Source organism: Balearica regulorum, chromosome 1 (genome assembly GCF_011004875.1).
Source record: "Balearica regulorum gibbericeps isolate bBalReg1 chromosome 1, bBalReg1.pri, whole genome shotgun sequence".
Classification (NCBI taxonomy): Eukaryota; Metazoa; Chordata; class Aves; order Gruiformes; family Gruidae; genus Balearica; species Balearica regulorum.
In genome coordinates, this window is record NC_046184.1 from 150,155,030 (window position 1) to 150,182,470 (window position 27,441).

General features: G+C 41.8%; 2 protein-coding genes across 7 annotated transcripts in view; one reads left to right on the forward strand and one right to left on the reverse strand.

The window, feature by feature from the left end:
- Positions 1–4,086, forward strand: part of LOC104641809 (pinopsin) — a 96,469-nt gene extending 92,383 nt beyond the window's left edge. Inside the window, exon 4 of the mRNA XM_075739360.1 lies at positions 3,734–4,086. Within this exon, the coding sequence (XP_075595475.1) occupies positions 3,734–3,961 (228 nt within the window). The 3' untranslated portion in view covers positions 3,962–4,086. The remainder of the gene's footprint in view (positions 1–3,733) is intronic.
- Positions 1–27,441, reverse strand: part of ST6GAL2 (ST6 beta-galactoside alpha-2,6-sialyltransferase 2) — a 55,470-nt gene that overhangs the window by 4,709 nt on the left and 23,320 nt on the right. For 4 of the 6 annotated variants that reach the window (XM_075739194.1, XM_075739217.1, XM_075739211.1 and 1 more), the window contains 5 exons: positions 23,204–24,206; positions 18,919–19,016; positions 15,674–15,775; positions 14,414–14,588; positions 637–1,354 (listed from right to left, as the gene is read on the reverse strand). In XM_075739194.1, coding sequence (XP_075595309.1) covers positions 1,086–1,354; positions 14,414–14,588; positions 15,674–15,775; positions 18,919–19,016; positions 23,204–24,206 — 1,647 coding nt within the window. In that variant the 3' untranslated portion in view covers positions 637–1,085. Of the gene's footprint in view, positions 1–636; positions 1,355–14,413; positions 14,589–15,673; positions 15,776–18,918; positions 19,017–23,203; positions 24,207–27,441 lie in introns of those variants that run through there. The other 2 variants (XM_075739202.1, XM_075739221.1) reach the window with 2 other exon arrangements.

The following is a 27,441-nucleotide window of genomic DNA, read 5'->3' on the forward strand; positions in this document are numbered from 1 at the left end:
TACAGTCTTTCAAACGTTAAATAAAAAATGCTGATACCCTCTTCCTTTGTCAAAAAACCTCCCTATACTTTCTTAACAGCAGTAACTTGTGAATAATTGAGTTTGATTTGGATCCCAGTGAAATACCTAAAAAATGATGTCTGTAATCCTGAATGCTATCTTTGCTGCAGAAAGGTGAGCTCCCTCTGCGCTCGCCTTCAGCGTGATGTGTGAGCGCTGCACAGCCTCCCTTGGCTTTCTCTGGATCTTCTTTATCTGTGCAGACCAGGGGGAGGCATCGTTTCCATCTCACGCACACCCTCGTGATAGTTCTCCCAGGGAAGAGGTTTTTTTTCCTGACTGGGTTACAAATATGTTTGTTACTCTCTAAAGAACTGAGACATTTCTTTTTCCCTCTGCCCTATGCAGTCAGTGTGAGCACGGGGGGCTGGCATCCAAAGTACCTCCAGTAGTTTAACTGGTTTAGCTGTGTGTACATCCATCTCCATCTGTGCTGACCTCTTAGCCACCATAAGGCCCCCTATACAGTTGGAGGCCTGTAACTGAGCCTGCGTACCAACAGGAATTAAAGTCTACTCTAGTCAATGACTGCACAGCTTGGACTAGCAATTACATCATTCTTGAGAGTGTGATTACATCATTCTTGAGAGTGTGAAAATCCCATGGAGCCATGAGAAACACTGCATTGTTCAACTGGCCGCTCTGTACACAAACAATAGAGGCTGTTTCACAATGCCAGGTTTGACAGTTAAATAAGTTCATTAAAATAAAGTTACAGTCTAGCATATGTGGCATAAGAGACCACTGACAAATTCTGACAGTCACACCCACAACAATACATTATATTTCTGCCTAAGTATGTCCTTTGCACCTCTCATAAGCGAAGCCTTTTTTTTTTTTTAACTATTTGCAAAGCAGTAATAAATACTCAGGCTCAGAAAAGAAGTATTTCTCATGCCTGCTACTTAATTACAATTTATAGACTCAAGACTAGATTGGTCTAAGATACATTTTTCAAGTATTCTCTTCTTGTTTATAGTACGACAGTAGTACCTTATTGCACATTGTTTCTGAAGGACTCTCTTCTACAAGTGTGGGAAATTGTTTCGTTTGGGGCACTTGACAGCTTTGAATCCTGGCAAAATGACCTTCCCCTTCCGATACAGATCATCCTGCAAACCTTTGTTCATCCTCTGCACCAACAGCTTCTCATAGAGCAGCGGGTGGTAGGCCCCTAAGGTACAGGCTGCGTCATAGTAGAGTTCATGGTAGTGACATAGGTCGGTCTGTCGAACTGAAGGGATGTATTCGTACACGTGCACTTCGTTACACATGGACATCATGATGAGGATACCTGGAGCAGGAAGCAAAAACAAAAGTCAAACCCAGATCTCACCTTTCTCACAGAAATTTCCCTGCAGTCATCCAATCTGTTTTTCTTTCCTGCTTTCCTTTGCTGTATTACTTCTGTAAAATCGTTAAGTGAAGTAATAGTTCCTTTTATTAGAGCAGCTTCCACTTGTCCCTGATATATAAAGATTGCAATCCCTGTAGAGTTGACAGGGTAGGACAACAAGCATGAGGAAAGAGCAGAAAGCCTATAAAGGGCTTGCATACCACCATCTGCCTCCTTGAGTGAGAAGACTGCCCTCCCACCTCCCCCCATTTACCCTATCCTGTCCACAAAACATCCCAAACAAGAATCAGGGACCTCATGCAGCTGCTTGCTTTGTTGTGTTTTTTTTTTGAGTCAACTGACCACTTTTCTTGGTTTTCTTGTATATTATCAATTCTTGAAGCTATTTAGCAAGACAGACCAGGTCTTTACATTCACTTGCAGAATACAGAACACACACATAAACACAGAGCAGTTGTCTGGTGTTTTTAAGGAGCTCTTCTTGGTACTTCCACCACTTCCACACCTGAACTCTGACCTGCCACGTACAGGAGATACAAAAAAAATCCCAGGTACGCCCATTCTGTCCTCCTCTGTGCTTTTGGATATCTGTGTTTTGCAAATATTTACATACGTACTAGTAATCTTCAAGGCTATGAAGAATCTGACTGATTTCCCTTTCCTTCTTTGTACACCATGGCAAGGGGAAACAAGAATAGAAAGATGGGCCAGTTCTTCCCTTGTTTCTTCCATGTTTCTTCCCTTGACAGCTTTTGGATGTTCACTCAGATCGTTGGCAATATTAGGGTATCAATGTACTCCTTGAAACATCTCCACCCTATTACAATGTTTGTTGGTCTTAGTCTGGAATTGAACCAATTCCACTTTTTCCATCCACTTGCTTCTCCCTGGGCAGGAAGACAGCCTACATACAGGCAGAATGGCATATAAAGAAACATCAGCCATGTGGTGGTGTCACAAAAGCCCACAAAAGCTTCTAACGATTTTCTGGAGTCTCACGGAGAGAGGCTGAGGAAGGTGAATTCCTTCTTAGAGCAGTGCTGCTACGAGGAAAAGCCGACGACCACCTCCTGCTCAGCAAGGAGGAATCCACCAAATGCCAACCCATTTTTTCCTGCCACACGTCAATGGCAAACTATCATCGGAACTGCCAACAGCGGCTAAGATAGGCCATATGGAAATTAATTTCTTGTTTAAAGCCAGGCAAACGTTCACTTTGACCTTAAGTGCAGCCCAGAGATGCTGTTACTCTCCTTATCCCATGCTGAAGATCAAAACTAGACCAGGACACATTCAGGAGAAAGATAGGTAGGCTTATGCAAACTTTGTTTTCCTATAGCACAATTGTAAATCCATACTAACAAAGTCTTTATAGCCTTGAAATGAGAGAAATCTTACTGTTGCAACTGCACATTCTCAAAGGGACTAATATCGGATATTGATCAACAGCACTGACAGCACTGTCTAAACTGCAATACTTTCACATCAATCACAGCTTCTGGGAGCCTCTTCTGTTCCACATAACCATGGGAAAGGAAAATGACCAAGTAAGCCTTGGACACCTTTTTTTTTTTTTAAGATTTCACTTAAAGAATAAAAATATATAGACAATGTATTAAAGCACTTGTTGCACTACTGGTATCCCTATCCATTGCATGTGACTGTCAACTCTCAGAGGAGGCAGCTATATAATTCTGCTCACTTTGCACTTATAAATAAGAACTGATGTAATTGTTCAATTTTTTCTGTACGACAGCTTTGGAATCATACAGCATCACAGGTGTTTTGGGTAGATCTCACAAGTGAAATGAATTAACATAAAAAATTATTTTGGTTTGTTAATTAAGCAAAGCCATTTTCTGAAGTTTAGTTTGCAGTTTGGGAACACCGAGATTTCAACGGCTTGCTAATGAAAAGAACCTTATGTTCTCCCTGCTGTGTATCATTAGATTATCAAAATGATTTTTTCCCTGCCTGATGTGTGAAGTAACTGAAAACCAATTACTCCTGTGATTAAATCTTCTTTTATCATAAATGAAAGGTTCTGAAAATGTTTTAGATTGTTTTACAGCTTTACACTCTACAGTCTTAGAAAAGCTAAGCATATCAATTTCAAAGGAAAAGTCCACAAATTTAGGTGAACTTTAGTCTTAAGCAGCAAGAAACACAGATTCATGGTGAAAAAAATATTTAATCCCTATTTGAGCAAAAAGTACGATCTTAATAAACCATGTTTCCTTGCCTCCAAGCTGTTAGAGAGATGCTCTGAATTGTAGCCTGCCTAGCAACTATGTCTGGAATTGTTTGTTGTTTCAGTTTTACAAATGCTTTCGTCAGCTTTTCCACTGCCAACCTCCTTCCTCCACTGACGGGGAGCCCACCTGCCACTCCAAGGTAACCGTAATCCAGCTGAATCAGAGGATGGACGGTGGAAACGTGTGCAATAATGAACCACGTCCAGAAACAGACAGTAAAGTGACTTCTCTCCTGCACCCAGAGCCATGCCTGGAGCCAGTTTCAAAAGCTGCACCACCAATGTCTTAGGAAAATTGGCACTGACGGAAAGTACAAGCCTTAACCAGAGTGTGTTTCATTTCACTGCTGCGTTACCCAGCTAACCTTACAATTAATAAAGGCAGTTGCCATTTGTGGGATAGGAAAACTGTCAAGAACAAAAATTGGGACCCTTATTATTTCCTTAATAACAGTAAAGATGGCCACAGCGCCACAGGTATGGTTCAACAATGACTAAATTTTAAGCAGTATCATTGACTTCCCTCTAAATTAGTTAATGGAGCACTTAGAAGTGGTAGAGCTTTAGTTCTTAGTGATCTGTGGATCAATGTCCCCCAGAATCAATCTAAAAGGCACGCTGGGCTATCTAGTTTAGCTCCTTGCCTTTCCTGCCTTGTTCCAACCAGTCCATGTCTTGGGATTTCAGATTAGGTCGCTCATAAGTAACCGTAATTTCTGACAGTCCACTGAAGGTTATGCTCATGCTGGACAATGACGTTTTGAGGGAGAAAAGACAGTGACTTGACAGGCTAGTTTCTGAGTGGTAACAGCTAATTTACAGCACACCTTTCTGTTGAAGTCCAGGGTTAACAAACTGAAAGATGAGCTAAGACAATGAGTAGAGATTACCACATACAGAGGCGTCCCTGGGCTACAGAGGCTTATCTGTCCTGGTGGAAACGGGAGCACTCCTGAGACTTCCAGACCTGGTGCACATTTCAAATGCCCAAATCCCACTCTGGGGAAGAACGGTGGTCATTGCCAGATTTTTTCTCCTTCAGCACCTCTAACACTACAGACCCCCAACCAAAGAGACCAACGGCGTGGTACAACCTGCACTCCCATCCCAACCACCCACAGGCGAGATCCCAGGGCATGCAGTATTACATACTCAATATACATGAAGCCGAGGAGGTAGGTCCCTCCACTTAGCTCTCACAGCCCCCAAATTCTCCCTTGGAATGATCTGCTCCTGCTCTTTCGTTCAAAAACAGAAGGTGGGATAGCACTGTATTAAAGATGGAAGAGAGAGAAGGCAAAAAAAAAAAAATATCAGCAACCCTCCCCCCCCTTTTTCAAAAAGAAGCTGTTTTCTTTGTATGAATAGAGTCCTCACTAAAATAGGGAATAAATGAGTTCAGTTCTGTCCTGTGCCTTAAATGATGTGAGCCCCCCTCCACAGGGGACAGCCCTAGTGTTGTAGAGCCATTGCTGAAATACAAGTTCACAAAAACCATCAATCAACTGTCTCTAAAAGAACAGCAGCAATTTAAACCATGAGTACATTTACACCAGTCCGTGTACTAGGATATATTCATTTTTTATTTTCTTTACTGTCTAATGCCATGTCTGGCTTGTTTTCCTCAAGTCCTTAAAACAGGTCTGCCAACAGAGCTCCCCGGGCTACGGGTCTCACGTTCCAGCCCATGTTTTTGCGTACCACTCTAACTCAGTTTCTCTCTTCGCTTGGTGTTAACAACATTGCAGTGAGTTACTGACGTCTGTATCCAGCAGGTCTAAGTGTGCCAAGCTGCCTGTATTTTCATCTACCTCACAACGCAGTTTTGCCATCTTCCCTTATCTCCTCCAGTTACCTTCAGTGATCTTACACTTTTTTTGAAATTACTAATAGCTTTTTGGCACTTACCTGATCCTCAAAATATTTTTACATTACATTTGAACTTTTAGGTTTTGGATGCAATCACAAAGATATAGAAGAGATATGCACCTGACTGTTTGCTGACTTGGCCTTCCTTCTATTAACCTGTTTTGCTTGCCAGTCTGCACTGTGAATCCTACCTTGCTTCCCATTTGTTATTCTATTTGTTATCTTTACACATCTCTTTCTGTATTATCGATTCCTAGGTTTCTCTTTGCATTTCCTCCCACACATATTAACCTGTAGTTTCCAAGTTTATTTCCCTTCCCTATTTTGCCCACAGAGTACATGCCTATCTACTTATTTCTTTCATCCATGTGCTTTTCACATCACTGCCCAATTCAGTATCATCTGCAAGTTTGTTTCATATCTCAGCACTCCTCTGTGATCATCAGCATCAGTATGAATGAAAACCAAATTGTCTGATAGCCTGTAAGGTGAAGAATTTTCATATGCTACACTTCAGTATTTGTCTTTGCTCACAGTCCTTATGTTAGTTTTCAGTCAATGCACAATTACTACATATAAAACAGTACAGACCAGCTTACACATAACCTAAGGAGACATTCAGGAGGATGATGAGATAGTCATTGTCCCAACACCTTATAGTCTGGACAGAATTAATCTCACTGAGATGTTCATCCAGCTGTTGCTATCAAGCACCTTCTCCTCCACTCTCCTAGGTCAGAAGCTTTTGGAGCTTCGTGAAAAAATAACGTAATTGGCTTTTCCAAGAGCACTGTGAGAAGAAATGAAAACAAGGTGTGATTCATCTGACCAAGTGTGCCCACTGGTGCAGTTACCCACACCTGAGACAGGTATCACAGGCTCCTTTGCTGTCAGTAGAAGCAAGCGGGCACTTTTAGGAAGCAGCGCATGTCTACTCATCCCAGAGTAGGCAATTAAAAACAGATCATACAAGTCATGCCCCAGAAGTTTGTGTTTCTTTCTGTTGACCGTAGGGGAAGCCTGAGTGGCAGCGTGGATACCTGCACTGCCTGAGTTCTACCTGCACTCCCAGTATGGGATGAGAATTTCACATGTAGAGGGGAACACAGGTCTCACAGCCGTATTTAAGAGGTGCCTGGTTTTTTTGCTCTAGTAAGTCTGAAGCTGACTAACACAAATACAGACCTGCACTGGAGGCATCTAAAGCTAGGTGGCATGAGTCCTGCTCTCTGACTGACCTAGCCGTGGACCACAAAAAGAAATCTGTTTTACGTGCAACATTAAGCTAAGAGAAGATGGCTTTTTTTACACTCATAAGGATTAACATAGAGAAATAGGAGTGAAAACAGAGAATTACAAAGTATTTAGGGAAGGCCAGAGGACACGCACAACTTACGAAAAAGTAAAACCTGAAAGGCAAAGCCTATAGGCTATCTATGGCATGCAAACATCAAAAAAGGGTGAAGTACTCCTTAGAATGAATGCTGAGAGAAGTCCATGGGGCATGACGCAAAGTCTGCTTTTATCAGTGGCCCTAAGAAAGCTCAGTAAACACTAGATTAAATTAATTGGATTAATCTAGTAGTAGCAGTATTACTATTGTGCCTAGGGAAATTGGTCAATAACCCGTTAAGCTCCAGTACAAACCAGCAGAAATATTGCCAGTCTGCGTGATGACGTTGCCATGAGATCTGTGGAGGGGTCTGGAAGGAACTGTGCGGGCAGTTCGGAGTCCCCTCAGAGCAGGGACAACTTGGAAGTGAGATCAGATTGCTCGGGGTCCTGTCCAGCCCAGTTCTGAGTATCTCCAAGGATGGAAATGGAGCTGTTGAACCTTTTCAGAAGTTTACTGAAGTGTGCAGGCATAATATTGTAGGCATGACTCTGAAACCAGCGAATGACCATCAGACCTGATCTCCTCCACGTCTGATGCTTAAGCTTTAAAACTTTTAGATCTTAAATATCCAATCTAAATTTCATAGTAAGGAAAAAGTCAGGGTATCTGGCATGGTTTTAGCTTTAGCAAACATGACTGGTGCAACCATACGCTCAAAATCACAACTGAAGATATTTCTGTATAAGCCACTCGAATTCTAATACCCTTGCTGGATTTTCAAAAGTCCCATTTGGAATTACAACTGTGAAAATGGAAAAATGCAGAGTAATTCTGCCTGTGTGGAGAAAAGTTGTTTCATAGTAGATCATTCAAAGATGTGCTTTATGAATGTTTTATAGTTGAATGGCAATGTTCCTGAATACTGCATTGGAAAAAAAAAAAAAAAAAAAAAAAAAAAGGATTGTGAGCATAGAATATTATTTTTAAAATATATCATTCCAAAGAAATTATGTAGCTGTCAGAGAAACAGTCAACCTGCAAGTTTGTTATAACAGTACAAGATTAGATGCTAATAAAGTATGATGTATTTCAAAATATTATATATTAGTATTTCAAAATCCTTAGAAAGAGGTGTTACTTTTTTTCCTCCTATTTGGCAGACATCTATGCTGTCAGGAAGTGCTGGGTATGGTTTAAACTCAGTCCAGTCGTCACAAATAAACTCTTGAGCTTTTACAATCTGCACTGAAAACATTTAAACCAGAATTAAATTAAGATTAAATTCTTTGCATGGATGTTTTATACAAATGAACATATACTACGGATTCTAATCAAAAGGAGAAAATGTTTTTCAATTTGTTCTTGGAAATTTTAATGACTCAAGAGGTTTTGAATTTCCAACATGCATCTTGTGTACAGTACAATAAGGCTTTGAGGTTAGCACACTAATTTAAAAAGAATGTTCTCTAGTTTACCAGTAAATAAAATATAGTTTAATATACCTGAATACAACAGATGCTGTATGAAAGCATCTAGAATAATAAGTGTAATTCAAACATTCAGCAAGAATTCAGCATAATTTTAACAAAATGTAAGAGATGCTGAAAACATTTAAATACACATAATCTGATTATTATACTCATAATGCGTTTCATTTCACACCCACCACAAATTTAGTTACAGAAAAGAATTTAGCTAGACACGCTAGTAAGTTTATGTTTAATAATCTGTACACTTGAAAGCATTGTAAATAAACATAAAACATTTGGAACGTACAGTTCAAAACGTACAGTGCCTCAGTTATTCTTTGGAACATATAGTAAATGTAGCTCTGGGTTTTTAAAATACTATGTTTCTAAAAAAGTGTTCTTTTACCTCTGTTTAGTTCATGAACTATGACAAATACTAACCACAAGAAAAGCAAGTATTTATTAAGGAATTTAATTGTCACCAAATGGCCCTCTACCTAAGCTTAATAAATTGTGCAACACTTGCAATCTTTAATGTATAGATACTTGCATTATATAGTAGACCTAGCAAATGATGTATTTATCACTTAATACTGAATGCAAAAAGCCATACATTAATCACAACAATGTATTCTGTAATATGAGCATAGACTGGAAAATGCTGACCAGTAATATCATATAATTTTAAATGTATTATTCAAATTTGGGTGATACACTAGAATAGTAAAGATTCTTTTTACGTGATTTGGGGTGCTGTAAGAGGAGAGTTTGCTCTTTTATCTCTGTATTTCAGGAAGTAGGAGATGCTCAGATTTCAGAGTGCTTTTTATTAGAATAAGAATTTAAAGCTTATGTATTTGGAGGTATTATTTATCTGTCTGATAATACTTGAACAAGACTGAGCTGGAAAAAGTAAGCACTATTCTGTTCCTTCACCAACTGCTGGCAAACAGCTGAGTAAGTAACAGTAATAAAGGCAACTCTTAATATGTCAAATTGTTTCTTTCGGTTCATGCAAGTGTATTTTTTCTAAGCAGAGCTGGAGATCAGCTGCATTCTTCTATTCCACATGCTCTCTGAAGCCATTTTAAATTTAAGTTCTTAGTCACACAATGATCTGCTAATGTTGCAGTGTAATGATAGTCTTGCTTGTACTATTGTCTCCATGCATGCAAATGAAAATTAAAATAATGTTATCAACTATTACTGACGCATAACTGTTAAATCTGTAATGTCAACTGTAAAGCTTCAAACAAGCCTTTCTTTCTTCCGACAATAAAGTAATCTGGGCTTAGTTATTTTGTGTTCAGTGGTTCATGTGCTACGCTAAAAGCTACAACACATAGCAAAGGCTACCACCTACACAGACAACCTAAAATGTAAAAATTTACATAGAGCACCTTTTGATTTGGGAGTTAAAAAAAAAAAAAAGAACAAAAGAAAAAAAAGAAGGACTACCACAGAGCTTTCAACTAGCTTTTTAAAAAGACAAAAGCTGCTGGGTATATAAGGGTATACAAATATGAATTTCAAGTAGAACCACCTCAGAAGAGATAAACTAGCAAAGCATACCGAGGGACTACACTAAGTAGAAATTCATGGCAAATGCAGAGAGTAAACAAGGGACCGGAGCAAAATCTTTATAGAAAAGTCTGTATATAGTCTAGGCATTATTAAAAAGCCCCCAAACTTTCCAAATGCTAATGTACCATCCCATCCAATGCTCAAGAAACTCAAGGGAGCAGTTTTAGTCTTAGTCTTCAGACAACAAAAATGTAAGGTTAGAACTAGGTTGTTGAAACAGGCTACCAAGGAGGCTATGGGAACAGTTTTCTTTAGCAGAATGGTAAAAATAGAGACTGCCGATTTATACACCATCAGCCTCAATTAAAAACTGAGCTTTGATATGTTCAGATAGAGGGGAGGAAGACTGAGTTTTTACTTCACAGTGGAAAATGTATTAATAGGAAGTGAACAGGTAACACTTATTTCTGCTGCCAAAAGATAGGGAAAATCCTTCCTTAATAACAGTGACTTTTTCTCAACTGTCAATTTAGGATTTGCCAATGGAATCCAAATCTGAGATTTGGTGGTTGGGTGGTTACATTTCTTCTGAGAAAAATGCAGTAGATCAAAGTCCAAGACAAGATGTAAACATATCAGTACTCATTTAACAAACCCAATTTTCAGCCAAATGTGAACCAACAAATTCAACTGCAAAAAGCCACCATGGCAATTGCCTAACGCTAATGCAAGATGATGAGAATACTGTGCAGAGTTTTGTTTAAAAGCATGAAGGTGGCAGCTGCAAAAATGATGCAAAAATATGCAAGAACGGATTCTCAAAGCTCATCTAAGGATTAGATTGGGGAGACAAAGACTAAATAATTTATAATGAGAAGTGACATTAGCTCAGATATGACATGCCACCTAAGGCAAAGTTACGAGCCAGGGAAAGTCTACACGAGTGTCTCAGAAAACAAGCCAAAAAAGACTCCTAGATTAAAATAAAAGGTTTGTTTTACCCTGGTGAACCTTTCCCCACAAAAAACAAACCCCAAACCAACAATCTCTGTGTTTTCTTGGTGATTATTCATAGCCTTTGAGATGGATCCACTAGAAAATACCACAATAAAGGATGACTTAACTATGCTAAGCTAATTCTTCCTAGACATGGTATAGCTCCAGAAAAACCTAGCAAACGGGACGCGATTTGACAGGCAATGAGTTCAGCCTACATTCAACGACGTCCTGAACTTACACCTGTCACTAGGTTGGGCAGAAAACAATGTTCAAGTAATAACAAATTTAGCGGAAAAGACTGCAGTCAGATGTGGGTCTGCGTGTAGCGTTGTTAAGGTGCGGCCTGACACCCGTGACAGATGGGCTGCTGCGAGTTGACACGCTGTTTAGAAGAAAACCGAAGACAGAAACATTTACAGGTTAGAAGTCTTCTTGGAGGAAGCTGATCTGTGTTGGGTAATATTCATCTCACCTGGTTTTAGACCGCCATAGTGCCTGTGTGCTGTATGTTACCATCTCAGAAGTGGCCGGAAGCAGTGACATATTTAAAAGGCTTTAAACAGTGAGTGTACACAAAATGCCATATTACTAAAGCATTCTAGACCTGTGTCTTATTTTGTATGTAACCTGTTGAGCACAACCAGCCCCACTCTGTGCCACGCTTCTCTCCCCATCCCCTCCTCTCCCCTCCTCTGCAGCTGGGATGCGCTAGGCTTCCCTCACCCCAACCACCCACTACTGCCGTGCTGCTGCCTCTCCTTACCAACATGCCGGCACAGAGCTAATGTACATAGGGTTTTGGGGAACCAGGGGCTCCAGGAGGGACTTAGGCCGACACAGGGCATCCCTTAACCCAAAGGAAGCAGAAAAACATTCTTCTCACTAGCTCTCATGCGGTGGAGAGACCAGGGGAAAAGATCCTACCTCTTCTCATTCTCTCATTCCCCTAAAGTCTCAGCGTGCAAAAGACCACTTCTTCCCCACAAATGACCCACTGGCCCCTTTTCCAAGAGACTTAATAATATTGTGACTTAAGTACTTTAATACAGCTATTAACAATGTTAAAAGATTCCCCTGACATCAGTCACCGCTGAAGGATGGTGACTCACTGCTGCAGAAGAACACCGTGAGAACACATTCCACCAAGCATCCTCCCTTTGGGAAGACTCAGTTTCTTATAAATAGCGCTAAGTGGCAGAAATAGATACTATTGTCAGGTGAAAAAAAGTAATTACTGAAGGAACAGTCTAAGACCACCCTAAAAGATACCCGACATCCTGAAAGAAATCACTGTGGTGTCTGCTATAAAGAGTTTAGATTCAGGGACACAGGTCCCTCTGCCTGTGAAAATTCATATCCTCTCTTTAACAACAGCCCATCTTCCTTCACATGGCTGTTTTGAGCACAGTGATATTAGCTGTGTGGCCATTTAATAAACCATTTTCCCATATCTTGTTGAAATTAAGACACTCATGGTTTATGATGGTCATCACTTACCCATTCTTCCTATTAATTTTATAGGAAATAATTTTATAGATTTTGTAAGAATCGGCTTGATATTCAGGATACGCCTTTCATACAGGCGCACGCAGTTGCGTCTGCCAGCTTCAGTTCCAACTGGGTATTTGCTGCATGAGTTGTTGAGAGATACCTGATCTGAAGACCAACATGACTTTTCAGGTATCTGCCAAGCTGTATTATATTTTTTATGCTTTATCTTGCCCTTTATGTCCACCTTTGACAATACACAGTTGCTGTTTCTGTGCTGTGTCCCAGTTTATATTATGTTACATGTGCAATGCATAGACATCCATTTAATAAGGTTACTAAAATAGGAAGCCTCTCCCTATTAAAATATTTAAAATGCATCTATAAGAACAGTAGCTAGTTATCAAATGAGGTGGATATGACTCCCAATAAGCTTATCTTACTGCCTTGTTTTCTCAAAGCTATTAATAGCATTACCAAAATGTCTAAGCATCTCCTTTAGAAAAGAGCAATATAAATAAAATTCCCAGTAGAGGTGAAGGAACCAAATTTGCATCTGTACACACACAGACTATATTTATCTGTACAGCTTTTGTTGTTAATGTTTTTGCTTGTTTAATGATTTATATTTTCAAAGCATTCTCTGCTTGAAGGGTATTTTTTGTCAGGAACATTTAGATTTGGGGTTGAAGATTACTGTTCTATTCTTACAGTGAAATTAACTCCACTTCTTCAAAGAAAGCCTTTGAAGTGTTTCTTATATATGGTGGAAGTACAGAGTGACAGCACAATGATCCTCTTCGCTATTCTTACGATCAGCAGCTGTTAACCTATTTTTATCAACAACATTACTCCAAGAAATGCTTTTACAAAATGTGAATGCTGTGGTGACATCATTCCACATGAGCAGACTTCTCCTTATGAATTTTCACAAGCAGGTTCCAAAAAATCTCACTTCAAGAAGTAACCAACTGCCAAGCCATCCTCCTCCAACGCACAAGGCTGCCTCCTCCTCTTCTTTCCACTCATACTCCAGGTAAGCACAACCCACTCAGGTCATAGATGGGTATCTCCCAGACACCTTTATGCCATCCCTCTGAGAGCCTCAGCACCCTTCCTAAGGCCTTTGGTGGGCTCCACAATATCATGGGATGTCACTACTGTACACAGAGCCCAAGATAAGTGCTCCGAACTGGCCTTCCCGTGTCAGGTGTAATCTCAGGTATCTTCACTTTCAGATTCAGATAGAAAGAATGATAAAGAGCATTTTCTGCCTGCAGCAAATACGCAGACCAGTATCACAATGTCAAGAAGGAAAGGATGCAGTTTCCAAAGTGGAAGATGGTATGTGGAGTTCTATTGCCCTGTGTGTCTAGAAGCATGAGCAAAGAAGATCCAGCCTTGCCACTCTGGTTACTTGCATGCTTTAGAGATTTACAATTGGGACCCACTATGCATCAGATAAGTCGTTATGTTGTATGAACTATGGGCAGAGTGCCAAATTACCCCCAAGAAAAGCTAAGGAAGGACCAAAAAGTACAGTGAAACTCTATTCCTTTGAGTGTAAGAAGAAGGGGAATACTTTGGGCACTTTCAGACTGAGCACAGGAAGCCACCACAGGGCATAGGAAATCCCGTTCCTTGACCTGTGTAGGGAATACCGCTTGGCCTGTCAGACTGCATCAGTGATTTCACCCTCTCTGTATGATCTGCCATACGCTTTCGCTTGTCTGATGCATCTCTGCTCTATGACCCCAACAAAGAACTTCAGAATTGAGTAGATAAATTACTATGGAATAATACAAATTTCTCACAGATGTATGTTTTATAAATCTGGTATGCATACTATGGATGCAAAGGGCAAGAAAGCAGAACATTAAATTCACCCAACTGTTTCAGTTCTCATACTATGTGTTTTAGCTAGTCAGTGTTTCTGTATAGAGCACCAAGAACAAACAGTACATGTATATGGACTTGATCCTCATGCAATGTACACATTTACAATTTATTTTTTTTTAATCTAACATGTCGACCGGGCCTCTCTTTGATACACCTACCAATAAAACCTGAAGAAGGAGGGTTGGGCTGTATCTTCTCTTTAGTGTTCTCCTGAATGATGTCCCAGAGCTGCCATATAAACTTTGGATGGAGAATGTAAAACGGCTGGTTTGGATTCTTCCTGCGATGCTGTACATAGGGAGTGAACAGATTGTAGTCTGGCTTCTTATACCACTGGGAGGAAAAAAGTAAGAATTTTTATAATCTTATGGTATCCGGTGTGGTTTGAACACCACATGCAAAATAACGTGGACTAGTTTCATTAGGGTTCCTCAGAACAAAAGCAAAGGTAGTAAAGCAGCCTGCACTGGTGGATGCTTCTCCTAGAAAGCCAGTCCTCACCCTGGGCTATTCTGCTTCTTTTCTTCATACGGAAACTCCCAAGAAGTGATTCACTGCAGCGGGACGAGCCAACCTCATCTCCCACTCACAGGTCCGCGCTAAACAAGGGGTTCAAAGAGCCTTGACGCAAGACCTGGGTGAATCTTCCTCTGAAAGTGTCCCTGTCCCTGCTGGCGGCAGCAGCAGCAGGTGAAGCAGGCTGACGGCAGCCTGCGTAGGAGACAGGCAGCCTCTGGCATCTGTTGCTAAGGGAGTTCAGCAGATGAAGGTTTACTTTTGTACTCTGCAGCCTGCTCAGCTCTGAGCTCCCCCTGCCAAGAACCATCAGATCAAGTGGTCCGCTGGAGCTGCAGCACCAGCCAAAGCAGAGACTCCCCCAGTGACAACCAGATGGACGTCTGCTGCTCTCAGCGAGGGGGTGGGCGGTGGGGCACAGATGGCTCTGGGGGAGTGGACGCAAAGGCAAGATTAGTGGGGAGGAGGCCTGAGAAATGGGGAAGGCGCCAAAAGACATTTCATTAGGGTGTTGTATTTCGTCTGGGAAGGCAGAGGGGAAGGTGGGAAAAAATGGATGCAATTCTTCATCTTTCTTGATAAAACCTATTTCTGAAATCTAGCAATGTTCTCTCCTTGGCAAACACACAGAAAACTCACTGTTATGTGAAAATAGCAACATTTTATCAAAAAACCCCCATCATCCCTCTATCCTAACATCTCAGAGCAGCCCATTCCAGTACAAGTGCTGCCTACTAAAAAGCTTTTGACCAAGAAAGCAATTTTGTCCAATTCACGTAGAAATAGTAGACTTTGGGGTTCACTGTGACAAGTGAGAACCAAGAGGCTGCAGTACTAAATACACTCATTTTCTCCAGTGCTTTCAGACTGATTGGGAAGAAAGGTCCAAGCAGATATCTTACCACGTTCAGATTTGCAGAGTAGGGGGCAGGATCCCAAGCTACTAAGATAACATCTTTGTACAAGGAGCTGTCGACAAAGTGATGGTTTGGGTTCGTGAGGATCTGTAAACACAGATGTAAGGAATTGCACAGTGTTAAAAACAAGTGGGATCCAGAAAAATGGCAAAATCCTTCTCTAAAATGAACAGTCCTCCCCACACTGCTGTTTGTTCTGCTTTAATTCTGGTTGACTTTAAGCATCTTGTTTTGTTAAAAAAAATATATCAAAAGGAGCTTAGCCATAAACAGCACTCATGACAGTTTGAAGTAGCAGTAGCTGAATTACTCTCCATCTGTGAGGGATGTGATCGGACCACTTGAGATGTTGCATAATTGTATATCAACACTACTGTGTATTCTGGAACTTGAAAACGAAAGCTATTCCATTGCAGCCTGCCCACAGGATCCTCTTCTTGGGCACAGAGCAGCCTTTTTTGAAAGGCTACAGCCCCCAAGGATAATGTCTTTTTTTTTTTCTCCTGGTCCCCCCCATTTTGGTTGCTTTCTCATTTTAACAGCAAGACAGTTTCATTTCAACTAACTCCAAAAAGACAAATTAGACCATGACTGTAAAAGCTGGTATAGCTAGAAAAAATAATTCCATGAACAGACATGTGATAGGGCTATTTTTGAAGGAACTGCCATATTGCTCTGATCTACTGTTCTCATACAACTCCCTCCCGCATCTCCTGGTACTCTGCCTGATCCTCCTGCCCCACTGGAAGTTTCCTTTTCACTCCTGCTGGTTTATCCCTTCCTGGACCCTCCATGCCCAACCAGATCTCCCTGATCCCTGGTGCATCCAATCTCAGGCAGGATTGAGCTGAATGGTTCCAGCATTGGTTGAAACAGCATGAATTTGGCTCCAGCTGTTAAACTAATCAACATCCCAGACAAATAAATTCATACTAATTTTCATTTCCCTTTAGGATCCAATGAGCCATATTTGATTATGCATATTTTTCCTCAGAAAAATAATATTGTTACCATAGCAATATTCTTCCTACCATAAACTTTGAGCTTAATGACTTTCCATCAGCCTTCTACAACAAGAACAGAATTAGTCGTGCTGCCATCAGCATCCCCAACTCCATTTCTCAGAGCAGTTTTTGCCTGAGAACATGTAAACTCCTTTTTTGAGAGTACTAAGTAAACAGACCAAAAGGTCAAGCTTTTAAAAGCTCGGTTCCACAGTTATCACACAAAGGACTCTTGCCTTTCAGTAAGCAAGAGTCCTTTGGAGGTGTTGTCCACACAAATTTGCTCTTAGTGAGCCTGCATTCATATGTATGAGATGAGTTTCTTCTTGAATAACAATATCTGTTGTGGCTGCACTGGCTTCCTTCATATCCTTCGGGCTTTCACAGCAGAAAACACGAGGGAAGAAGAGGGCCACAGCAGCCTTTTAATCAACTGAACGCAGAAATTTCCAGCAGTGAGGAGGGAAGGAGGGTCAGTAAACCTGTATGGGTAACTCATCTTCAGCACTGGTAAGGAAAGCAACTTCTATCAAGTGGGCTGCGCAGACTTCTCTCCCAGGAGGGGAAGGCCAGTTTCTCAGCAGGTGGCCAGAGCATCATGGGTGGCTTCTGACCTCTTTGAAGGAGCAGAAAGGTGGTGAGAATGCAAACGTTTGTGAGGAAGCTGTATGAGCTGACCTGGCCTGAATTTTAGCTGTATCCTGTTTTCCCGAGAGGCCTTTTGGAGAGTAAGCAACATACAGCACAGCACAGAAGACCATGGGACCCTCCATTGCCACCCTGGCGGGAGTGTTCTGCAGCAGCTCCAGGAGCCAGGAGGACCCCAGCCTGCTGCAGAGAGCAGCAGAGAGCAGCTAATTTACCCGTTTAGTCTCTGAATTCGCTGGGGAGCTAACAAAGCCCAGATCACTCCCTGGAGGTATTTCTCTCTTCTCCTACAGGGAGCCTAGTGAGACTAGTCAACTAAATAAAGTTTCTAAGCCCTCCTCCTTGCCCGGCACAGGAGTTCAGGCATGGTCAGCAACCAGGACATTTGGGCTAACAGTAAAACACGTAACAGTCAAAAAAATTAAAAAAAAAAAGTAGCAAAATAAATGACATTAAGATCAATGTTCTCCACTACCTTGACTTCAGCACTAAATCCAGAGTAAGATATTTCTGCTTTCTTCCCCTGAGCAGAAGACAGGGGGCATATTTGACCCAGATCACTTCAAAGATCTACTCTGCCCTACAGCCTCACAAACAGCTACAAAATGAGTATGAAAGGAATGGCAGTGAACAGTCTTCTCTTTGGTGGCAAAGAACAAGAACTTCTACACACAGAGAACACAGCCACCAAGGATGGACTTTGCATGAGCAGTCACTCAAAGAAGAGGAAGAAAAAATGAATGAATAAGAATTTTGCTCTCATTCAGCAAGAATCAGTATATATAGAGCATGCTACATGGCCAACCATTCTACTGGTGTTGACCAACTAAACTCATCATTTCAATATGTCATAAAATTTCACAGTAATTCTGTTGTTGCTTTTTGGCTGCATTTCATAAAGAGGAAAGAAGCTTGGATTGTCCAAGACCAGAGTTCATTTTTGTTCAAAATTGAAAAACTGCTCTTAACCATAAGGTGTCACTATAGCTCAATGCACAATTATTTGTTGACAACCATATGCAGAAAATTCCATTTTCTGTTTCCATTCAGATGAACAAACTGACCTTACGTATAACATCCAGTACACATTAAAGTTTTTTACTAGTTCATTCCAAATTTTTCAAGAACAATGACTTGTCTAAAGTTACGCACGAAGGAAACTCAGTTCCCACTTCTTTTGCCTTCCAGCGAGGAAATAATTGGGGAACTGGAGAATATGAGAGAAAGAGCTTTGGGATCCCCACAGCCCGGGCTTTGTGAAGATCCCGGAGGCAGTGTGGTGAAGGTCTTCTGTACTGACGGCTCTGCCATTCTGCAGAGCCTTTACAGATGTAGGACACACGAGAAACTTTACAAACCAATTCTTTGAAACAAGGATATCAAGTAACTACTGCAATCACTCTACACGGACAGCTGTGTGAACATCCCTGTAAGGGAGAACTTTTACCGGCTCTACATCATGACTGTTAAATCACTAGCTATTTCCCAGATTACCCAACACTTTCTCAGAAGTTATTAATTTAATGTCATATTGTACGGAAGTGACATTGACTTGAATTCACAAAATGAAGATCTTACCTGAGAGTTAATGATCCGCATCGTTGTTTTATTTCCAACATCTTTTTCATAGCCACGTGTTGGAGCAGAATTAAATCTTAGAACAGCATCATGAGAATCTAGGAGCATAAATGAGGGGGTAATTTGTTTCTCTTAGTAATATAGAACAGTAAAGTAAAACAAATGATCTAAACTAATGTAAAACTTACACATCTTTCCCAATCTTCACATTCTAAGGATGATAAACATTCTACTATGTGCAAACAAAAATCCTCTTGCATCTGCCATACATTATTAACATTATTAAAATCCACCAGAAAGAGTACAGAATCATCTATTAATTTAGCTTGCAATAATTAAATATTTCTCTTAATTGGATAAACTTAGTGTAGGAAGGTTATTAGTACACCCAGTACAAACAATTGCTTGCTATTTCTATTGCAAAATTCACAAAGAATTACTCCATGCAAAAGCATGTTAATTGTGAGGATATCTCATTGAACATTTGAATGTATAAAAATGCTTAACAATAAGCTTGTGCTTCAAGGTATTTCATAATACCTGAAAATATCAGACTACCCCAAACCTATTAATCATACCGTGTACTTATTCTCAAGGTCAGCAGAAGTCCTAAAGAGTCTCCGCAGAGAAGTCAGCCCACAAACCTGCTCACATACAGAAACCTGAGGAGCCCTCGGTAGCAACGATCTAACAGAGCTGAACTGTCAGAGTTGTTTCCCCACATGCTGTTGACCTTGGAGTCATGCAGAATAGAAAGCAGCTATAGGTCAAGTATGGGTCAAGGGTAGACACTATGTGCAAGCCTTTGCTGGATAAAAGATAATCACTCTCCCAGAGCCTCTTTTAAGAGGATCTCAAAGCCCAAAAGGCGTGAGGGAGAGTAAGACATTATATCCATTGCCCAGAAATATGCTGTCCCTGTCAATAGTCCCCTATTTGGTCTATGTTTGTCCCTTCTATCGATGGAAGCAGTGGTTGTCTGCAGCTCAAAAATGGAGAAGGCAGAAGCTTCCAAAGATAACCAAGATGCTACAATGGAGTTCAGCCCTGATCCTATCGAACCAGGATCTTCCGTCCTTTCACACCTTTACTCCACACTTCTTGTACTCTAGACAAGAAAATGTTGTGTGACATGAAGCCGGCAGTCTGATCTCAGCCATACTTGTTTGCTTTAACATGTTGCATCAGAAAAGAGAGATTTTTGCCAAATGTCACCTGAGCCCAACTCCTCAGAAGCTGAGGAGGAGTGGAGGCTTTGTCTCTGTCCCTGTGCAGGGATAACCCTCGCCTCAACACCTAGCCTTCATCTGCCTGAACGTAAGCATCTTGATTGCACAGGAGCTAGAGAACATGAGGTCAATAGAAGCTGTAGGTACTCCACATTTTTGGAGAAGGAAAAGAAAACTAAAGGTCCTTTATACTTGAAACCTGCATGAAGTTAAGAACATAAATTTGCACTGCATTTGACAACTTTTTGACAATCTGTTGATTGAGAACTGGGAATTGGGTTGGGAAATGGGAATTGTATGGTTCATAACTTGAGAGACAGTGTGCTGCATTTCCAACATTATTCATGCTGTTTCTTCATATCAAGAGTAAACACTTTTCCTTCACCATAAAATATATGATCAGGACACAGCCTAACACTGATAACAGCTGGGTTTAAGTCAACTGATTTTAATCTTACAAAGCATTTGGAGATAACTATTTTAAAGATACAAACGTTTGGGTTTTGAGTGCAGATCCCTTCCTGATGATGCCAAAATAACTGGGTATCCTATTAAATAGCATGATCACGATGGGAGTATTTGCTGTTCTTGCACAGTATTTCCATATCTAGTTTCATTCAAAAAAACCCCAACAATCAGAGTGATGGGAGGGAGAAGGGCCAAAGGCAGGACACAAATTAACATTTCTGTCTGCGTTTCTAATAGGAGCACAGAAGAGGGAGCTAAAGGCCTATGAAGAGAAAGGTCCTCTGCTGCTGCTCTCTCAAGCCTTTTTTTTTGTTTCTGGAGGGTAAATAGTAAAAGTCTTTTGCCTGCAGCAACTTCATCAACCAAGCCTGTACAGCCCATGGCCCAAAAACCCGAACTCATGCATGAGGTGTTCTTCCCCACTCCCTAATGATGCTGACTTGGCTGTGCCTCTGTGGATACACCACCGCTTGCCCAAGGTGCCTCCAAACTGGCAGGTTTGCTTGCATTTTCAACCAAGAGCTGGTAGCCCTGCTGCCAGCTCTGGGAGAGGACAGTCTTCTACAGCTGTGAATGCACAGGGAGAAAGAGCATCTTGAACAGTCCGATCTTCTCTTCCCAGTCAGGCTCTTCTCACTTTTTCAAGGACTAGAGGGGAGGTGGGAAGGCATGGCCAAGAACTCAGCTGTAACACACACTGTCTAGACTCTGCAAGGGAAGCAGAACTTCTTCCCCATAGGAATAATAATACAATCAGATGCTGGAGCTTCCATTTTCCAAAGTGGGAAACACTGGCACAATGTCTCCTGCATCTTAACGCTTCCCAGGAGCCACACTGACCACTAAGACCCATAGGTTTGCACCAGGCCCTTCTGGGATGGCTTTTAGCAGTCAGCTGGCCCCAATTCTCTGCTCAGTCACAAGTACCTGCCCATGGCCTGGAGGACACTTATTAAAAACCTTCCGTGACTCCTGTTGCCCCACACACTTCCCTGTACAACAGATAGAAGGAGATCTACAACTTCTGTGTAGGCCTTACAGAACAGCATCTCCTCCCTTTAGGTGGCACCAGACGACAATTTCCACTAAATTAAATCAAAAGCTCTTCCTCAGAGAATGGCATAAACTTTCTGTGCCCAGAGTGTTCCCAAGAAAATGGGTACATGCAGGAGCATACGGGCCCCAGATACCATGTCAAGCACCAAAGTCCACACCTGGGCTGCACCTGAGTGTGCAAATATGTCATGATGCATGCTGTAGTACGTAAATATGTCATGATGTGCTATGGATTCTCCAGTACAGCACTACTCCATACTGGTGTAAATTGGGTGTACTGGGGAACACTGACAGAAGATTTTGTTTCAGTCAAGGCTAACACATTGGAGAAGGGAGGAGCTGTTAAGCTTTTTTACCCCAAAGATTTCTACATCACAGAAATCCTGTGAAACTGAGGGTTACCCTCGTGTGACTTTAGCTGCAGGACAGTCGAGCACCCGTGCTGTGCTAGCAGCCTATTAGAGTAGTTTGATAATGACAGCAGCTGAAATAGAGCCCAGAGATTTAAAGGAAACCCATCTGTGTCAAAGAGACGATACAGTGTGATGAAGCAGGTATTGGGATGTGAAGTCCTGGAAGATGGGAGGATTAATGAGTGCAGATCAAAAGGTTTTTATAGAGAGCTAAAGGAGATAACTCTCCTTGCTCCAGAAGTAAGTTTGAGACATACATTTCACCCTTCTTTCAACCATTTTAGCATACTGCACGTGTACTACTAAAATGAAGAACTACTGAGATGTTAACATGAGTAGTAACACTCATTTTTGAAAAGAAAAAATAAAACTGACCTGGATTAGTTTTATGGCTCCACAAGCCCTTTCTGAACAGCTACCACAAAACTCCCACCTTGACGTGGGGAATTCTGTGTGGCGTTGACATCTCAGCACCTGCAACCTCACTGACTCGGTGCGGCAATGGAAAAACAACGGGAGGAGATACTTCAACTCATTTAAATTCACTCTTGGAAAAGAGGTCAGGGAACTTGACCTCAGCACATGAGGCTGCTCAAAGGTCTGAATTCTGTATGTCTGAACTCTAAACGTGCAAGAGAAGAGGAGGATGCTCTACTGCTTCTTGGCATGGAGACAAAGCTCAGTCTGGGATAGCAACACCACAGGCAGTTTCTCCATGAGCCACTGCAAAATATAGATGGGTACAACACAGCTTTGTGGAATAAAACCTGAACATGGCTCTCATCTGCTGAAGAAATAAACACGTTGGAGCAAAATGTCAAATATGGCAGATCTGATAAAAATGGTGCTCCTTTATACTATAAGTTGTAATATGATAAGAAGGCATCATTGTTTTCTTTAAATCAAATTATGGCTTCAGGCCTGATTTTCCTTTCAGTTATATTGTCCTGAAAAGGAACAGCTTCACTGAAGTCCATAAGCTCACACTCATGTAATGCTGGTGAGAGAGAACAACTAAGCTTTACAGACCTATGCTTGAGAAGAATGAACCTTTTGAAAGACAAACATGAATACACGCATGTACATAGAGATGCACGTGAACAGATGCATTTCACCCACCTATTTCATCCCCTAGAGAGGAGTTCAGTATTGCACCAGCAGACATAACAACGGCACAGCTCCCAAAGCCATGTGTATACAATTTGCCCAGTGGAATTTGGGGAACGTGCTTTTCCCATCCAAGAGTGGAGAAGGGAGCCTCCTTGCCATCTATTGTTTTCACATTCACCCTTTCTTTTAGCTCGCAGAATAGCTGGTCTCCGGTCAACTTGGAGTTTCGTTTCCCCTTGAACCGCACCCCGTGCTTATTTGTGCTCAAATAATCTTTCATTGCCTTCTGCAGTCGAGGGTTTAGCATCTTGGAAGAGACATCCCCTTTCCAAAGCTTGTAAAGAAAGGATTTCGACATTGTGGAATATAGCCCATCCCAGTCATCAGATTCATCAAGCATCTGGCTTCTCCTGTGCTTTGTGCTCCTTCTCCTCATCCTTCTCTGATGACTCCAGTTGTTCTGTAAGATATTTACTTTTGGATTATCCTCATCGGCTGAGATGAATTTTGCTATTTCTTGAAGGTGGTTGTGTGGCCGAGGCTGACCAGCAGCAAATAAATAATCGTCATTCACTTGGTAGAAAGCACTTTTTGATTTTCTTCCTATCTGGGGTGGAAAAAATTCATCTTCATTTCTAAATGCATCTTCCAAGTCAGTCCATTTCTTAATACTTCCAGTCCCCGATTTAAATGTACCTAAGAGATCTTCACTAAGAAGTACCTCATTCCCATCAATGGTTTCAGAGAATGATGGATCGTGTATGGCTCCCATGATGACTCTCTGCTTGCCCTGAAGGGGCAGAAGCCTCTTAGTTTCAATGTAAGAAAAGGAACTGGGAACTGGTTCAGCAGTGTTGCTATCTGTAAAATAGATGAATATCACCAGAAAAAGCAGACCCCATGCAAAGATCCCAAATAGCATGAGTTGTTTCCATTGCTTCAAGTTAGGTTTCATGGCAATGCCTTTACCAGCTCCTCTGCGCCTTGAAGTATTGGTGAAGGAAAATGAAACCTGGAAAGAACATCAAATATTAATCAAGAATGGTTCTAAAAATAGATACAATTCAGAAATATTTTAACACGCTTTGATAGAAGGTGCAGAATTAATCGCCAAGTTGTAGCACGGAGGATTCGGAAGCAGAAACAAACTCCAGAGCCTGCAGACACCGTAGGAGTGACACGCTTTGGCTGTAACCACACAGTGACAGCTGCTAGCTACAAAAGAAGCTGGTGGCCAGTTTCTACAGTAACACTGGATCCTGCCTTCGGGGAGATCATGTGCCTGCCTGCTTCTGCTATACTGAGTGTAGCATTAAGACTGCAAAAGCAAAACCCATGCCTGGCTGTATGCACGGTGGTGACAGTATCAGCTGTCTTCTCTTTTGCCATTGAAAGTCCTTACGCAGTGGGAGCGCAAGCAAGCCTGTCCCCAAAGGGACCAGGCAGGGAGCACAAACTCCTAGCTGGACAGCCCTCCTCTGCCTGCGGCCCTGAAAGGATGGTGCTCTGCAGATAGCATCAAGGGGGAGTAGGGGAGGGCATGGCACCGGCAGGTTGGAGGGGAGCCTTTTCTTTTCCTCAGCTGGTATGAACTGGCACAGCATCAGTGGGCCACGTCATTTGGCGGGGAGTGCAGCCCAGGATCAGACCCGAATAAGAGAGCGATCGTTGTACCTCTGCTATGGACGCTGCATGTGCGCTGAGGTGGCGTGAAGGAGTTCTGCACGCCAAGGTGCGAGGGGTTTGCGTTTTCCAACAAGGAGGAGGGCTGGCAGAACTAACTAAACACATGGCTTTATAGGATAATGACAGAGATTAACGTAAAGGGGAGGTGGAGGGAGTTGTCAGATCTAGACTTGGAAGTTCGTGGTCTACTAATACCTGGGGATTTTGGACAGCTTGTGCATTATCGGAGGGATGTATGGTCCAAAATGAAATAAAGTCTGACTGAGGGAGCTGCGTTCCAAGGAAAATACAAACACGTTGCTGGACCATCATTCACACTACGCCCTTACACGAAATCACTTGTGTAATCAAGTGGTGTGGGCATCGGTGGCAAAGCTGGCTGAAGAAAGTCCAGCCCTTCCTTATCATAAGCCTTATCATTCACCTCCCTGCACCACAGTCATCCTCAGCCTTGGTTGCTACACTGCAGTGTAACTCAGTGTCCTACTTAGTGACAGATCACTTACCTGATCTGGATTAAAAATAAGCCCCTTCTTCTGGAGTTTTTGTTTCTAACCCAATTTGTTTCAATGATGCTTAATGGTGGGACTTAACAGCTGCTTGTACCAGCCAGTTGGGATCAGAAAAAAGGAGTGGGGGCAGACTCGGATTTCACCAACAGCTTGCGCCTCCGGAGCCACCATCGCATCACCACGCCGCCCTGAGGGGCACACACAGCTCCATGCGCCTCTGACAACACGCCGCCTGCTTATACCTGACCATCAGGAGGGACCAAAACCACACTCACCAGATGCTATCACCTTTCTGCAAGCTGCTAAAGTACATCAAAGCTGAGTGCACACTTTAGACCGAAGCTGTAACTAAGGCTGTGTTTTCACATCGAAAAGAAACTGGCAATTACATTTGCGGCTCCGTCCCTCATTCCTGCACTGTGCCTCCACCACCGCCAACACCCCTGTGTGCAGAGCTGGCGTGTTACAAACCGGACCAGTAAACTGATACAGCGGGGAATTAGGGTGGAGAAATAGATGTTAGAGGGGTTTTTTTGGTTTGGTTCTTTTTAAACTAGGTCAGCCCTTTTATCCACTTCAGTGTGGTCACACATCCAGTTGTTTCAGCACAAATGAGGAGATTGCCTACCACAATGCAGAGGCGAGAACAAACCGCAGGTGGTATTAGCAGGGATACTTCGGGCTTGCATTTCTGCTGACCTCCTGGGAATGTGAGGCCACAGCATTACATTTCCAAACACAGTCTATTTTAATGATCTAGACAAAGCCTAGAACATTAAAAAAAGCAAGCTGACTTTGGGACTCAAGGCAGTGTCCAAACAGAGAGAGGATTCATGTCACACTTGGATGACCAAATTTCACTGCAACCACATTAATTTCTAATATACTGGGGGAAAAAAAATTTCCTGAGTGCGATAGCCCTGTGCTCCGCACACGTTTGGCTTGGCTCACACAAACCACATGGAAAAAAAGCTATTACTCCAGCTGACCCATTTCCTACTTGCACTCTGCTGCTGCTGCAAGTTTGTTCTCTGCAGCACCTTGATGCTCCCCCCCACCCTCCTTCCAATTTTAGATCACTACAGGCAATGTCCTGTGGGAGTCGACTTACAGTATATGACTGTTGTGCAACTTAGATCTGCCCTGAAGTTATTGCAACCTGCCCACTCATCAGTGTTCAGATGGTTTGCATTTTTAAATCAGCATTCTTTGCCCGTCTGAACTGCTTTCATCCCTTTTTATCATTTTCCCTGCTGTGTTTCCCCAGCGCTTTTCAACACGTGGCTTCCAAACCACTGTGTAAGTTAGTCTTTGCTCAGTCAGATGTTTCTCCCGCTGAATATACATTTCTTACAGGATCTGCAAAGGAAGCATCTTGCAGAATCTTTTTAACAGACAAGCTTGCAGGAAGTCGAAGCTATAAAGGAAGAGGTCATTAATATTTTCCACTGAGTCACGTAACAAGTCCAAACACCATTTAAACATAATCCATAACAAAATCTCATGTTTTTCTCAATTTATTCCAAGTTTTATTGTTTCTTATAGGCAGAAGGTGATAACAAATAGAAAGGGTTTAGTCTTAATTCAGGTGTGAAACTATGAACATTTCTAATTGTCTGTGATCGCGTGTGCTTGGTGAAGCAGACTGCCTCAGCATGCAGAATTACTCTGGACTCCTAAATTTGATATTCAGGTTACAATCTGAAAAAGGAATGAATTGCATTATTAATTATTTTTAAATCAAAACGAATGAATTTTTTCCCACCCTAACACTCACAAGGTCATAAAAGCACACTCATCTTGGTCAGCGTGAACATACGAGCATGCACATGATAATTTTTTGCTGCATGAAAAAGGTAATCTGTGTAAAACAGAAAAAATCAGCATACAGCAAGTGTATTTGTCAACACTGAGAGCAAAAGGAGATGCACCAGTGAGAATAAATCTGAAAACTTTACACATTAACTACTGCAGAAGCTTATCTACAATCCCTTGTTGCAAGTGGGGCCTCAAAAAGGATACTCAAATCTCTTGAAGACCGGAGCTATG